General features: G+C 37.6%; 1 protein-coding gene across 1 annotated transcript; it reads left to right on the top strand.

The window, feature by feature from the left end:
- Nucleotides 1–4,065: 4,065 nt before the first annotated feature.
- On the top strand, nt 4,066–5,729 carry LOC107759261 (5-epiaristolochene 1,3-dihydroxylase). Its single transcript, NM_001324635.1, is given in 2 exon segments — nt 4,066–4,959; nt 5,109–5,729. Coding segments are annotated over 2 exon segments (1,515 nt in total).
- Nucleotides 5,730–16,136: the final 10,407 nt, after the last annotated feature.

The following is a 16,136-nucleotide window of genomic DNA, read 5'->3' as shown; positions in this document are numbered from 1 at the left end:
TTACTTTGGTTTGGTAGTCAATCTTGTTGACTTGGTTTGGTTGGTAGCCAACCTTGTTGAATTAGTTTGGTTTGGTAGCCAACTTTGTTGAATTTCTTTGGTTTGGTAGCCAACTTTGTTGAATTGTGAAAAGTGTGCAAATTGTCAAATATGGTAGGCTTTAGAGAGTGAAGCTTTGGCTATAAAAGGAGAGCTTCAACTCTCATTTCCACACATCAACAAAGAGAGAAAGAAAGAGTGAGGTTTCACAGACAAGGTATAAGAAAATAGTCTGTGAAGAAAATAGAGAGTGTGAGCGATATTGTAGTGAGATGAAATATCAAAAGAGGGTTATTTCTTTTGAGTATTGTAGTAGTCTTTGTAGTATTTTACTCGGGCCTACAAAGTGTAAATTCCTTACTATAGTGATATCAGTTGCTCCTATCGAGGTCGTGGTTTTTTCCCTTATTCAGAAGAGTTTTCCACGTAAAAATCTTGGTGTCATTGTTGCTCTTTTATTCTTGTTAATTACCGTATCTCGGTGCTACATTATTATTCCGCTTTATTACCGTGAATATTATTTTGGCAAGGGGTTTATTCCCAACACTTCCTGCGTGTGATCTGCCTCTGCTTCTTTGTTATTAATAAGGAGTTTATCCGTTGCTACTTCTTATTCGTTGAGTGTGGCCAATGTGTCCACATAGATTATAGAGAAAGTTCTATCCCTTATAAAAAAAATCTCTTGTTTGTGGGAGCCTATGTAGATATGAGATTGTACTGGTTCCTCTAATGATACATTTATGCACATACGTGCGTATCTCCCACGAAGGGTAGAGCTTGTACAAGAATTAATTTTAGAAGGGTACCAATATGGCGACGTCGTAGAATTTTGTGGGCAGTTGTGCTAATCTCACCCAAATAGCAGAGTATGTTTGGCTTTACTGGCCACAAAATTAGATTCCCATTGCTTTATGGAGAGGAAGTGGCCATACAGGAACCACGGTCCATTTTGCAGCACCTTAACCATATTCTCCTCCTTGGAGAATTTGACAATGAAGTAGTCTGATCCTAAGTCGATCAGAGCAAAGTTCTCAGATGCTTTCCATTGTTCTTGTATTTTTGTTTTAGGTGGTGATGGAGGAGACGATTACCAATGACGTTGATGATTAATGAGAATCTCCATGGTGAGTAAATGCGTTGTAGGTCGTCGTCCGTAAGAGAAATTTTCTTAATATCGTTGAAGGTGGTTTAAGTGTTTGTTGGTGTGCCATGTAGTTATTATGTCTGCTAATGCTCTTGATAGTTGCCATTTGTCTAGGGAACGATGTCCATATCAATAAAACCTTCAGTAGCCAGTAAGTTTTCTTTGAAGGAGGTGGTCGGAGTGGCGATGATAATATCTGGAGGGTCAGGTGGTTTTGGAGGTGTAATGATCTGTTGTTGGGGCGATGCGTCGGTGATTGGCTTCATGGTGGTGAAGTTGATGTTGAAGATGAAAGAGGATGTTTACAATAGGATAAAAATAAAATATTTATATCTATCTTCTCAACACATTAATGAAGAATGAAGTTTTCTTAGAGTAACAATTGGCAGCTCAAATTTTGATGGAGTCCTCAGGTAGGGCAATAATGTGAGTTTGTAGGACTTTCTCACGATGAGTATATCGATCTTGATTATTTATATATATGTAAACTTAACAATACGATCAAGACGGAGAATACGAGATAAAAACTTCATAAAGACAGGAGTGGGCCTAAGAATTCGTTCATTAATATTATTCCATGATGCCTCAGCCATTTCTTTAAACTTAGCTATTGCCTCTTTTGTTGATATATCGTCGTATCTCATGCAACACTCAATTCCTGTTGTAATTTGTCCCATACTATTTCCGACCTGGAAAGGTGGATAGATTAGGGGTTAGCTTATCGATTATCATCACAACACTTTGTCCAAATCTCATAAAATTAAATTTCGTGAGATACAACTCAAACCTCGTATGTGATTGTATCATTAATAACTTGACATAAATCACACTAGTTTCAAGAATTTTAGGATTCTTTGACAAAAATAAACTTCTTCCACCCGAGCCTTGTAGCGATCAATAGTCCCATCAGACTTTGACTTTCTCTTGTATAACCACTTGCGAGCCGATACACAAATTTCTAAATCGAATTTAGCAGGACAACCACTCAAAATTCTGCTCCATAGCAGACTTCATGCTCAAATATGATGTTGTTGCGAGAAAGTAAATGTTCAAATCCGACATTTGCCAGCTTGCATGTAAGAAGAAAAGATGAAGAGTTTATACCTGATTTTCAATGGAAACGATCGCCCCAAAGACTAGGAGAGAATTTGGCGACGAGGCGAACGATCTCTTCTTCTTCATGCTTCACAAGATAATTGCCAACTGCAGCTAAGGCCATTGCTAATTTTAGTATTTTTTTCCACAAGATCAAGAGAAGTTTTGGTTCTTGTATATTGGAGAAGAAAGAAACTCTAGGATGAAAGTGAGACGACCCAAATGGAAGAGAAGGCACAAGTATAATTGATATGCCATACTACACATACATCTTGTTTTCTTTCTCTTGTTTAATTTTTTATTTCTTCAGTTGCCTTACTTGAAGTTAGACTATATACAAGCAGCCTTTTTATTTTTATTTTTTTGGCAGTACTCAGCAGCCGTTTGATTTCTTTCATGGCGTCTCTATTGATCCAATATAATAGTATATTTCTTTTTTGTTTTTAAGTTTTCTTACGCTAATTGTTTCTCAAGATAGTAGTTGTGTTGTGGCCTGTGGGACATCATAAATGTTTGCTACACTTTAATTTATGATTTTCGCCAAACAAACAAGTTTGTAAACAGAGGAATAATGCAGTGCATGCTCTAAAATCCTTAAGTAGTTTATTCAACTGCTAATGCTGACTTGTGGATTCTACTTTTATGGCACTCTATTTCTCCTCATCATTCGTGGAAATGCGTCAATCAACCATGGATTTTATGAAGTATTCCAGCTATTCAAAGGGGTTTGGACAATATTTGGGTGAAATTGAAATTTGAAAGTAAATAGTATTTTGAAAACTAAAACTTTATGACATAAATTTCACTCAGTAAAAAAGTTGAAGTTCCGTGCATAAAAATTATTATATCACTTGAAATGAAAACTTGTCACACTTCCTTAGGGAGTACTCCTCTAAATAAATGGTTGTCAATGTTAATTACTAAAACATGTATGTTATACATGCCACTCCATTTGTTTAGTTTAACCATGAGGTATCCGAAGTTCATTGGCACGGCTAATTCAGATATGCGACAGGTAGTCCTAGTAAGGGGTAAAGCTCTCCCAACATTTAGTTCTTTATTCCTAATAGCTTGACTACCAGCTTCTTCCCCATAACCACCTGCAATCACGAATAATTGTGTTATATGTCAGATTTCCTTGTTATAATATTTTAATTAAAAGTTTTCAAATTAAAAAGTTAGCTAAGTGACTCAGCACCAGTTAGTCAGCTATTTTTATTTTTATGTTAGGTGGCGACTCAAAAGTATTTTTTAAAACCCTTTTGAGTTATCAAATTATTGTGGTTCTCAAACTCTCTCGGTAAAAAAACAGCCACAAAGCAGGACCTTGAGTTATCAAATTATCGTGGTTCCCAAATTCTCCAATATTTAATTCCATGATGGCAACTGCACATTTCGTTCGGGTTTTATTCAAGTATTAGTAGTTAGTATCAAATTTCTAGCCGCCAAATTTGAGTCTTTCTGGGCCATACTTTCAGATTACTAGGAAATTTCCCAGCATAGAAAAAAGAATATATTCATATGTTGGCTTCACAATAATTAGTCCACAATACTAATAAATAATTACATCATTATTGCTCTCTAGTCAGCTGAATTATTTTGCCTATGAATAATTAATGGTCAACAGGAAAGTAAACAAAGTCTGCTTCAATGAGATGTTGACAAACAAAAGTTGCAGGAAATATCATATTTGTCTTTCCGTTTCTTGCCAAAACAAATGCCTATAAAAGACCATACGCATCTAGACTTTGAAGAATCATCGAATAATCCTCCATTTATCTCTGAAAATGCAATTCTTCAGCTTGGTTTCCATTTTCCTATTCCTATCTTTCCTATTTTTGTTGAGGAAATGGAAGAACTCCAATAGCCAAAGCAAAAAATTGCCACCAGGTCCATGGAAAATACCAATACTAGGAAGTATGCTTCATATGATTGGTGGAGAACCGCACCATGTCCTTAGAGATTTAGCCAAAAAATATGGACCACTTATGCACCTTCAGTTAGGTGAAATTTCTGCAGTTGTGGTTACTTCTAGGGACATGGCAAAAGAAGTGCTAAAAACTCATGACGTCGTTTTTGCATCTAGGCCTAAAATTGTAGCCATGGACATTATCTGTTATAACCAGTCCGACATTGCCTTTAGCCCTTATGGCGACCACTGGAGACAAATGCGTAAAATTTGTGTCATGGAACTTCTCAATGCAAAGAATGTTCGGTCTTTCAGCTCCATCAGACGTGATGAAGTCGTTCGTCTCATTGACTCTATCCGGTCAGATTCTTCTTCAGGTGAGCTAGTTAATTTTACGCAGAGGATCATTTGGTTTGCAAGCTCCATGACGTGTAGATCAGCATTTGGGCAAGTACTCAAGGGGCAAGACATATTTGCCAAAAAGATCAGAGAAGTAATAGGATTAGCAGAAGGCTTTGATGTGGTAGACATCTTCCCTACATACAAGTTTCTTCATGTTCTCAGTGGGATGAAGCGTAAACTTTTGAATGCCCACCTTAAGGTAGACGCCATTGTTGAGGATGTCATCAACGAGCACAAGAAAAATCTTGCAGCTGGCAAGAGTAATGGCGCATTAGGAGGCGAAGATCTAATTGATGTCCTACTGAGACTTATGAATGACACAAGTCTTCAATTTCCCATCACCAACGACAATATCAAAGCTGTTATTGTTGTAAGTACTTTTCAATACTACAATCCTATGCTTGTTCTTACTCCCATATTCATTGTCATAGCTACAAGATTTTTGATTTTTTTCTACAAATAAGATTTCTTGTTAGAAAAATAATCTAATATTATAACATGGCGATTATTAATTTGCAGGACATGTTTGCTGCCGGAACAGAAACTTCATCAACAACAACTGTATGGGCTATGGCTGAAATGATGAAGAATCCAAGTGTATTCACCAAAGCTCAAGCAGAAGTGCGAGAAGCCTTTAGGGACAAAGTATCTTTTGATGAAAATGATGTGGAGGAGCTGAAATACTTAAAGTTAGTCATTAAAGAAACTTTGAGACTTCATCCACCGTCTCCACTTTTGGTCCCAAGAGAATGCAGGGAAGATACGGATATAAACGGCTACACTATTCCTGCAAAGACCAAAGTTATGGTTAATGTTTGGGCATTGGGAAGAGATCCAAAATATTGGGATGACGCGGAAAGCTTTAAGCCAGAGAGATTTGAGCAATGCTCTGTGGATTTTTTTGGTAATAATTTTGAGTTTCTTCCCTTTGGCGGTGGACGGAGAATTTGTCCTGGAATGTCATTTGGTTTAGCTAATCTTTACTTGCCATTGGCTCAATTACTCTATCACTTTGACTGGAAACTCCCAACCGGAATCATGCCAAGAGACTTAGACTTGACCGAATTATCGGGAATAACTATTGCTAGAAAGGGTGACCTTTACTTAAATGCCACTCCTTATCAACCTTCTCGAGAGTAATTCAATATTGGCATAAACATTTTAAATTTCCTTCATCAACCTCAATATTGTACAATAATCATTCTTCTGGTGTTATAGGCTTTATCGATTTCCAATACATGTATTCTTTATTAAAAAATGTATCACATTCCATGTATAAGGAGGACGCACCAATTAATTGTGCCATGATTTTATGGTAACTTGTTCCATCTTAGAACTTTCTTGAAAGCTCTGGAGCATGAACCTTCATAGTCTTCAAATTAAAGCTTCACAATTTGATATTTCCATGGACCTTAACTTAGATAATGAACGAGCAACTTTCAAACTCTCAAGAGAATCTGAGGTTGAAATACAGACTTCCTCCAGTAAAGGGCAGTGGGACAAAATGAATTAACAAATCGGAAAGATTTGAGAGTCGCCAATGTTCTCAGCAAACTAACCGCTCAATAAATGCACCCTCATGAAATTTTAAGGCATCATTCACCGAATTTATAAACTTTTCTGCTGCCTCAATTTCGAATGTGGCGTCATTATATAATTCAATTCTGCAAATTGTATGTTCCCATAAGTATCTCCAGCGCTGCGAGAGAATACGGGTCTTTGCTGCCTCGTGGAAGTTCAAACAGGAAAGTATGGCAATAAGCAACTCATCAGACAAGTCGTCACTCGTCAATCCCACACTTGGAGAGATTCTGCATTTAAAAAAAAAAAGCTTTATACACTAGCCTAGGAGTGGAAAAAAAAGTGTTGGAGGTAGAACTATAGTTTAAAAGTATGTTACCTTCCGGCGCTTAATAAAGGGGGTAGGAGGCATCAGATCATCCATCTTACTTCAACACAAAGTAGATAAAAGGCCACAGAATTGTTGTATAGTTTCAACATCACTGGTAATTTTTATAACGAAATTAATAGCACAAGCAGAACGTAAGAACACCAAATCAGTGCATAGAATGCAATTTATCAGAAAACCACTGAATAGAATGCAAATATCAGAACTTTCTAAAGCATGACCAAAAACGACCTGAAGAATACAGAGGTGAAAATTCAAATATTTTAACTTCTTATCATTTAATCACATGTGTTCATAACAAAAAGGAAGGGTTTAATCTTGAGCAAATTATTTAAACACCCTTATAATTTGACTGCATTATAGACACACCCCTTGTATTTCAAAAATCAAGCACTTAATATCCCTATAAAATGAAAATCCTACAAAAAAGGTAACGGCGTTACACTTGGTTGCTAACGTGAAGCCTTAACTTCAGAGAGTTGACCAAGATCAACATTTGAGCTAAACAGATTGAGAATCATGATTTAAAGGTTCCTATAGGTTCGTATGATTATTTTGGACTTGTACTTATGTTCGATCTAGCACCCGGGGGCTCAATCCCTCCTTTCTTTCCCTTGCATCCGGACACCTTGGAATAGATTTGATTGGAAGGAGGGTGCGGAACAAACACGCTGGTTTGACTGCTGGGATTGATATGCAGGGCAATGGAACAGTGAAGAGAACCGGAAAAGGAAGGAAAAAGGGAAAAGAAAAGAGAAGTGCAAAGATAAACTAGGGCAAAATAAAAGAGGTTTTCATTCATAACCATAAAAGGAGATAATTACAACCTATATAGAGGAGAAAATCATGAAAACGACCTAAGGATTACAGCTGTATAATCTACTCAATCTGCCATCTCAGTACAATTCTGGGCAGAACTTAGTTTATATAAGACAAAGGAAATTAAGTGGTCAATGTGTAATTTAAGGAACTTCTAATTTAAAAGATAAGGGACTTAAATAAACATCTATAAAACTCTTTAATCTTAACTAATTGACCGTTATGTCTCAACTATACAACGCGATGTAGAACTTTCACAAGCTCCTCTATTTTACTCCGTATCAGATCCCCCTTGTCAAAATCTTCCTTGTCCTCAATGAAGGAAGGAAGGAAATCTAACCATAAGGGAGTGGTAGTCTTCCCAAGTAGCTTGCTTAGGAGTTAGTTGATCCCATTGTACCAGAACTTGAGTAACTGCCTTGTTCCCTTTTTGGACCATGCATCGATCAAGGATTTTCTAAGGATTTGGGCAATAGGGGCCGGATATGTCAAGGACAAGAGAGTGAGAGATATTGGTAGGTAAGTTGTGGCATAATATGAGTTGGGAAACATGAAAGGTGGGATGGATAAATAACTGGGGTGGGAGGGACAATTTGTATGCCAGAGGACCAATTTTTTGTAAGACTTGGTATTGTCCATAGTACTTAGCTGAGAGCTTTGAGAAATGGGAACCTAATAGTGTCACTTGTCTATAGGGTTGAATTTTGAGGTAAACCCAATCTCCCACTTTGAATTGCCTATCTGAGCGATGCTTGTTAGCCTAAGCAGTCATTCTTTGTTGTGCTCGTTGGAGATGATGTTTGAGGAGTTGCAGTTTGAATTCTCTTGTCAAGAGGCTTCTATCAACTTCTTCTGCAGTCGAGGCACCTTCTACATAAGGTAAATGGAGGGGGGGGGATGTTGGCCATACAGAGCCTCATATGATGTTTTTTGTATGGAAGAGTGAAAAGTAGTATTATACACACCACTCAGCAGAGAAAGGTATGAACACCAGTCAAATTGTGAATCAGAACAGAAGCATCTGAGATATGTTTCAAGGTATCTATAGATGACCTATGCCTGCCCATCAGCTTGAGGGTGGTATGTTGTGGATGTATTAAGTCTCACCCATGCATAGAGAACAATTCCTGCCAAACTTTACCGGAGAAGATGGGGTCCATGTCACTCACTATGTCTTTAGGCATGCCATAAAGTTTGTGAATCTGTTCCATGAAGAGTTTGGCCACTTTTGAAGCTGAATAAGGGTGAGAGAGACTCATGAAGTGAGCATACTTAGTGAGTCTATCAACTACTACAAGAATCACAGTCTTTCCTTTTGATTTGGGTAGTCCTCTATAAAATCCATGTTGATGCTACTCCAAGCTGTGATGGGCAACTACAAGGGTTGTAGAAGTCCTGGGTAGGGGGATCTATCATACTTGTGCCTTTGGTAAATGTCACAACCATTGACATAAGTATGAACATTTTCTCTCAAACCTTTCCAATAAAACAATGATGCTATCCTCATGTATGTTTGTTCAATCCCAAAGTGTCCCCCTATAGGGGAATCATGCCACAACTGCATGATGTTCTTCTTCTTCAAGCTAGAGTCTGGACCAATCACCAACTTACCATGTCTTCTAAGTTTATCATGAATTAAAGTGTAGCCTTGTATCTCTGTACCCTCTTTAGAGTCGGAATCAAGGCAGTCAAGTCTGGGTCTATGTTCCAACTTTGAGTGATCAGACTAAGCAAGTCAGTTTGAATAGAAGATAAGGTAAGGGCAGCTAGTTCAGTTGCAGGCAATCTAGATAAGGCATCATCCACCTTGTTTTCCTTACCCTTCTTGTACTCAATTATGAAATCATATTGCATAAGTTTTGCTATCAATTTCAATTTTGAACCTTTATGCAATTTTTGTTCAAGAAGGAATTTTAGAGCCTTTTGGTCAGTCTTCACTGTAAAGGGCCTGCCAGTGAAGTATTGAGTCCATTTATTTACAGCCATAACTCATGCCAATAGTTCTTTGTCATACACTGACAGTGTTTGGTGCTGAGGTGAGAGACCCTTGCTCAAGTAAGCTATTGGTTGACCCTTTTGCATCAAAACTGCACCAATGCCATTACTACAAGCATCAGTTTCAACTACAAAGGGTGTAGAAAAATCAGGTAATACTAGCATTGGTGCAGAAGTGAGAGCTTCCTTAAGCTTTTCAAAGGCTGAAGTAGCTTGAGGAGACCACTTGAAATTGTCCTTCTTGAGTAAATCAGTAAGTGTCTTTCTAAGAACTCTATAACCCCTAATGACTCTTCTATAGTACCCAACTAGGCCCAAAAAACTCTTAGCTATTTGATGTTAATAGGCTCAGGCCGTCCTTGGATTACCTCTATTTCTTGGGGTCAGTTGTCACTCCTTCAGGAGAAATATAGTATCCTAAGTATTCAATCCTAGTTGCTGCAAACACGCACTTACTCCCTTTAGCAAAAAGTTGGTGTTGCACTAACAATTCAAAGGTGAATCTAAGATGCTGCACATGCTCATCTAATGTCTTGCTGAAAACTAGAATATCATCAAAGAACACTAGGATAAACTTTCTCAAATATGCTTGAAAAATATGGTTCATAAGCCCTTGAAAACTAGAGGGAGCATTGGTCAATCCAAAGGGTATGACCAAGTATTCATAGTGTCCCGAGTGTATTTTAAAGGTTGTCTTGTGCACATCAGAGGGTGCCATTCTAATTTGATGATAGCCTGCTCTTAGATCTATCTTAGAATAAATTTCTGACCCCCCAAGTTCATCCAATAACTCCTCAATGATAGGTATGAGAAATTTATCCTTAATATTGACTTTGTTTAGAGCATTGTAATCAACATACAGTCTCCATGAGCCATCCTTCTTTCCAACTAAGACCATAGGTGTGGCATAAGAGCTAGAACTATACTGGATGATCCCTGGAGCCATCATTTCCTTCACCATATCTTCTATCATATTCTTTTGTATTGTGGAGTATCTGTAAGGTGTAGAATTAATAAGAGCACTGCCTTCAACTAAGGGAATGTGATGGTCAAACACTCCTCTTGAAGGTGGTAAATGTTTAGGTTCTTGGAAGAGCATGTTATATTCATTGAGTAATGTTTGGACTGGTACCGGAATTTCCTCTTGTTTATGAAAGTTTGCAGCTGGTGACATGTTGGTAGAACAGACCTTGATCATGAAGATCTGAGCAATATCAATAGAGATGTTATGTAAAGCCTTGGCATCAACAGTTTTAAATGAAGGATAAATACCCTGCAGGGTGACAGACTTCCCTTGATAGAGAAAGTGCATAAAAAGCGTCTCAAAGTTGACCTTGATGTCTCCTAACTTGCACAGCCATTGAATTCCCAACACAACATCACAGCTGCCTATAGAAAGCAATAGGAAGTCATCTTGGGAAAGAACCCCTAGCATGAGCCACTTGAAGTCCTTGCTTCCCTTAACAGATTAGAATGATCCTACCATCAGCTATAGATACATCCTGAGGGTGTATTTGGCTAATTGTGCAGCCTATTCTCTTAGCAGCCTTCTCATTGATGGAGTTGTGGGTTGATCCACAGTCAATGAGAACATTGATAGGATTTTGTTCAGAGAAGCCATGTATCCTAAGAGTTTTGTAGCCCTTAGTGCCATTCAAGGCTTGAAGAGATATTTCACAGTTCTCAACAGGGTTTGTTGCTTGTTGAGGCTCCTCAGTTTCCTCCACTTCCATCTCTATTTCCTCATTGTCTCTCAGTTCTTCTATATTTATTTCCATGGAGTATATGTGCCTTTTAGCCTTGCATTTATGCCCTGGTGTGAACTTTTCATCACAGAAGAAGCATATACCATGGGCCCTTTTCTTATCCATTTCAGCTGGTGTAAGTCTTGTTTTCTTGAAACCATCAAAGTTGGCAGTAACATGTGGTTTGTAGGTAGGTGTAGCAGCCTTTACCCACCCAGTAGAGCCTTGTCCTTGAGGTGTACTTACAATAGAATGCTGATGCACTGCAAATGCTGCTTTGATAGCCTTGCTTTGTGCAATAAAGCTGGCCTCATACAGCCTGGCCAAGTAGTAGGCTTGTGATAAACTGGTAGGATTACCAGTTCTCATAGCATTGCTGATTTCAGGCTTAAGATTATTCAGGAATATACTAATAGCATGTTCAACTGACACATTCATCCTAGTCATGACACTATTTGTCACGACCCAAACTGAAGGGCCGCGACGGGCACCCGGTGCCTTACTCAACCGAGTACCAACGTAACATATCTCTCTTAACATGTTATCATGATTAAATGAGCCAGATAACCCGTCATGAGATAACAAGAATAAAACATAAGGGAATACTCAACATATGAAGATCCAACATGATATACAAACTAATATATGTGACATACGGGCCTATAAGGCCGACATGACCATTAGTAAACTCGAAACATAGGCCGACAAGGCCATATGATTATCCATACACCTGACATCTGTCTACAAGCCTCTAAGAGTACATAAAATCATAAAGGTCGGGACAGGGCCCCGCCATACCAATCAATACATATCCAAAGCATACTGACCAAATAGGCAATTCCGGAGCAAGTAGAGTGCACCAACACCTTCACTGAGCTGATAGCCTACTAGGAGGACTGTCAACCTATCAATCGGGACCTTCGGGAATGAAACGCAGCGTCCCCAGGCAAAAGGGACGTCAGTACGAATAAAGTACCGAGTATGTTAGGCAGGAAAGCATAAACAAGAACAGTAATGTAAAGAGAGAGATAGAGGAGATACAACCTGTAACATCTGAGTGCCTCTAGGGGCTATGATATGAAATGCATAATACATATATATACATAAAATTTTTAAAAACATTTGCCTCTGTGGGCATCATCATCATCATATCGTACCCGACCTCAAAGAGGACTCTGTAAAAGCTTACCTGACCATCATAAGGTTCGGTAGAATCGTACCCGGCCACGTGGAGCTCGGTAAAACCCAACTGATCAGTGGTTGCACAATATGTGTCGTACCCGGCCGACTATAGCGCGGCTCGGTAGAGTAAAATAGATACATATACATAATGCATGCTCGACTCATGGAATCACATTCTAAACCTTTTGGAGTGACTTAAGAACATTATGGACATCCCTACCATCAATATGAACCTTAGTAGGATTTAAGGATCATACACACTTGTTTAGAATAATTTTATAAGGAAAGAACAATATGGACAACCTTAGTTGCTAGGAGTAGAGTCATTATGAAATAGCGTATCGTTTATGTTCATTTCATTTTAGATCATGCCAAAAGAAAGAAGAAAGTGCCTTAACATACCTTAAACCCGTTGAGTCCTAAATCACTTTCAAGCAACTCTTCAAACAAGTCAACTCAATTTATCATAGTATAAGGAGATTCAAAATCAGTGCTGAGCAAAGGCTAAGTCTATAACTTAAGCTAGTAGCTCATTTACGTAAATTTTGGCAGCATCTCCCTTGTAACAAGGGCCTCCTCCAATACCATATACAAACAACAATGACCAGAGCAATCCATCAATACATAATTATCAATATCAAGACATCATATAACAACAACAAGTCACAACTACATTACGACGAGCGGCAAGCTCCAATTGGAATTCGTATACCCCTTATCAATCCTTATAGACTTCTTACTTCAACATACCCCTTATCAGTGATTCCAGCCTTATACCATATATTTATAACAACGAAAATAATTCACAACTTCAACTATCCCCAACTAGCAACTTTATTCACTAGTTCATGCCAGCCCATCCATTTAACTTAATCAATATCAAGATAACCTTAGGCACAAGCAAGAACACAATATACATACCTCCTACAGTAACTTCAAGTCAAAATCCAAGCTATATTCATTTTACAACAACCCTTAATAGCAATACAACACCATAGAAGTGACTTAAGCTAATTCAAGTATTATCTTGTAGTTTATCATCCTAACAACTTAACCATCATACAAGCAAGCTTAAGTACAATTAGTAGGCTGTTATAATCACCTTAGACAGCAGCAAAAACTTGGAATTTCATCCAAATACAACCCACAACAATCCTCAATGACAACACAACCTCAAAGAGGTGTTGTTCTTCACTAGAACTAAGTTTTGATGTTGAAATATGGTGTAATCACTTTGGAATCACTTCAAGCCCTTGTGGTATATGTTTAGGAGGGTTAGGAGAAGTTTGGAGACGAATATTAGTTGAAAAATGAGCAAAAATAGGCGTCCAAATCGTTTTTAAATTGAAGTAGGTCAACCACCGCCTAAGTGGGTCCCATTGGGAGTTGCTTGCGCGGTCTCGCAAAAATACGAATATCTCTCTACTCCGATGTCGTATTGACGAACGGTTTAATGTGTTAGAAACTAGACTCGTAGGTATTCAATTTGGTAGGTAGAACACCCTATGATTCCAAGTATATTAGGAGAAATTCTCAGATATATTTGACCTAAATTTCAGCAAATTTATGAATGTAACTTGTGATGACCTTTGCCAACTCTTGTTCCACAACTTGCTTGCCTTCAAAATGTAGAAAATGAATATCATACGACTAAAATAACTCATAGAATAATGTCCTTATCATGTAAGAACCCTAGTCTCACCCCAAAGTACATGTTATAACATTCCAAACTTGTCGACTTTTGACGAAACTTATTTTTTTCAATTGGTTTAGCTTCTAAGATTTCCAACCCTCTTGGTACTCGTTATTCATGATCTTAAATATTTGTAACCTACAAGGTAACATGATTAACTTACTGTATTTTCTTCCAAATATAATCTCATTTTCGAGCTTACATCAATGACTTACGACGTACTCTCACGTATGAAAACTTGGGGTGTAACACTATTGAAAGCCTTTTGGCAATCCTTCACACTCCCAGGATGCTTGATATTCATAATCTCAGTCATAGGATCAGAATACTCAGCTCCAAAGCTATCACATAAAGCCCACAAGTATTCATCCCAAGTAGGAAGTGGCATTTGTCCTCTACTTTAGGGGTAGACATCGGTTGGTTCGATTCGATTTTGTAGAATTTCGGTTCGGTTAATTCAGTTTTCGGTTTGTGATTTTAATAACAAAAATCGAACCATAATAACTTCGGTTCGGTTCAGTTTATTTATGTTCGGTTTCTGTTTAATCGGTTCGATTTTTCGATTTCAAGCCATGACAAAAATAGTACGAAATAACGAAAATAAATTATTTTTTGCCGTCGATACAAGTGCTTCTACTATCAATAGCGAAATACATAGCTAGAAAAATTAGGTAGAACAACAAACTACCCATTAATAATTCTGATGCGAATATTTTTCAGTGGGATTCCCAGAGATCTTCCCCACGTTAAGGTCAAGTGCATCTTATGATGTTTATCTCAACGTAAGATCTACTAAATTCTAAAAAACAATTTCTAGGCATCTATATCATCATTTCCTATATAAACATACTATATAAGTACGGCTAATACATGAAGAATATTCTCAAATCGTAATTTTTCTAGTTTTTACACCCCTTTATTTAAGAGGAGTAATATCTTTACAAATTTATTTTTCCTTTTCTTTTAGGTTGAAAATAGTAGTTTAACCTAAATTAATTAAGAACGTGTGTCGATTTAACATCTCAGCATCTCAACAGAAGAAGCAACATCTCAAGCCTGCCTCTACCGAAATTCGGTTTTTTGGTTTAACCGAAAATCGAACTATTAAAACCGACCACCGAACCGAAAAACTGAACTTTTTAAAACTATAAACCGCAAATCGACCGAATAAACCGAAAAATCAAAACCGAATAAACCAAAATTTTCGGTTCGGCCGGTTTTTTCGGTTCGATCGGTATTATGCCCACCCCTACTCTACTTCTCATATAGCCTAAATGCTATTGTAGAGCATCCCCTTCAAAATGCATGGAAACTAGCTTCATTTTTTGCTGGATAGTATGGTCTTCATCAGGAAAACAATTGCTCTACGTGGTACAACCATGTCCTAAGGTCTTCACCATTGAACTTGAAAAATTCAACCTTGTGGTACTTGGTAAAAGGTATACTGGGCAATGTCACATTGTGAGTGTTTGAGTTGTGGAATTGGTTGGTGGTGGGGACATTCTGATAAGGATAGGGAGTGGATATATATGGGGTTCGGTGGTATAAGGGTAGTGGCATATGTGTGCTTGGATTATAGTAGGCAGAAGGAAATTGGCTGGGCTGGTTATATTTCTGGTGGTATAAGGGTGGTGGCACTAGTGGGTGTGAGCACGGAATTTTTGCCCTATGAGAATTACTCCCAAAAAAATTCAAAATAAAATGGTTTGGTGTTGTTTGTGATTTATTTGTATTTTTGTCTGTGCATGTTTATTTCTACTTTAATTAAGAAAAAATACAAAAATATGTGTTGCATGCACATTTAAGATTTAATTGTACACTTACGAATTAATTGAACTATGTTTTGTTTTTAAGAGAAAGAAAATCATAAAATAATGTATTTTTTGCATTTTTAGCATTTCATGTTCAAGTTATGTGATTTTATTTGATTGTGTGTGTTAATTGTTATTAAAAAGTTAGTAGTACTTTTGTAAATCAATCTAGTCCTATAAGCTAATTTAGGATTTTTGGAATTTTTAGTTTTATTAGTTTAAGAAAAGAAAGACAAAATAAAGGAGTGTTAAGTCATATTTGGGCCAAATCAATTTAAAGTCCAAACAATTTTTTTCTCCTTTGAAATTGAAACCCGGATACCCAGCCCATACCCCATCCCCGACCCGGTCTGCCCCATAGCCCAAACAACCACCCCCCTTCTTCCATTTTTC

Source organism: Nicotiana tabacum, chromosome 11 (assembly GCF_000715075.1).
Source record: "Nicotiana tabacum cultivar K326 chromosome 11, ASM71507v2, whole genome shotgun sequence".
Lineage (NCBI taxonomy): Eukaryota > Viridiplantae > Streptophyta > Magnoliopsida > Solanales > Solanaceae > Nicotiana > Nicotiana tabacum.
Note: the sequence above shows the minus strand (reverse complement) of the source record. Positions and strands in the feature narration are given on the sequence as shown.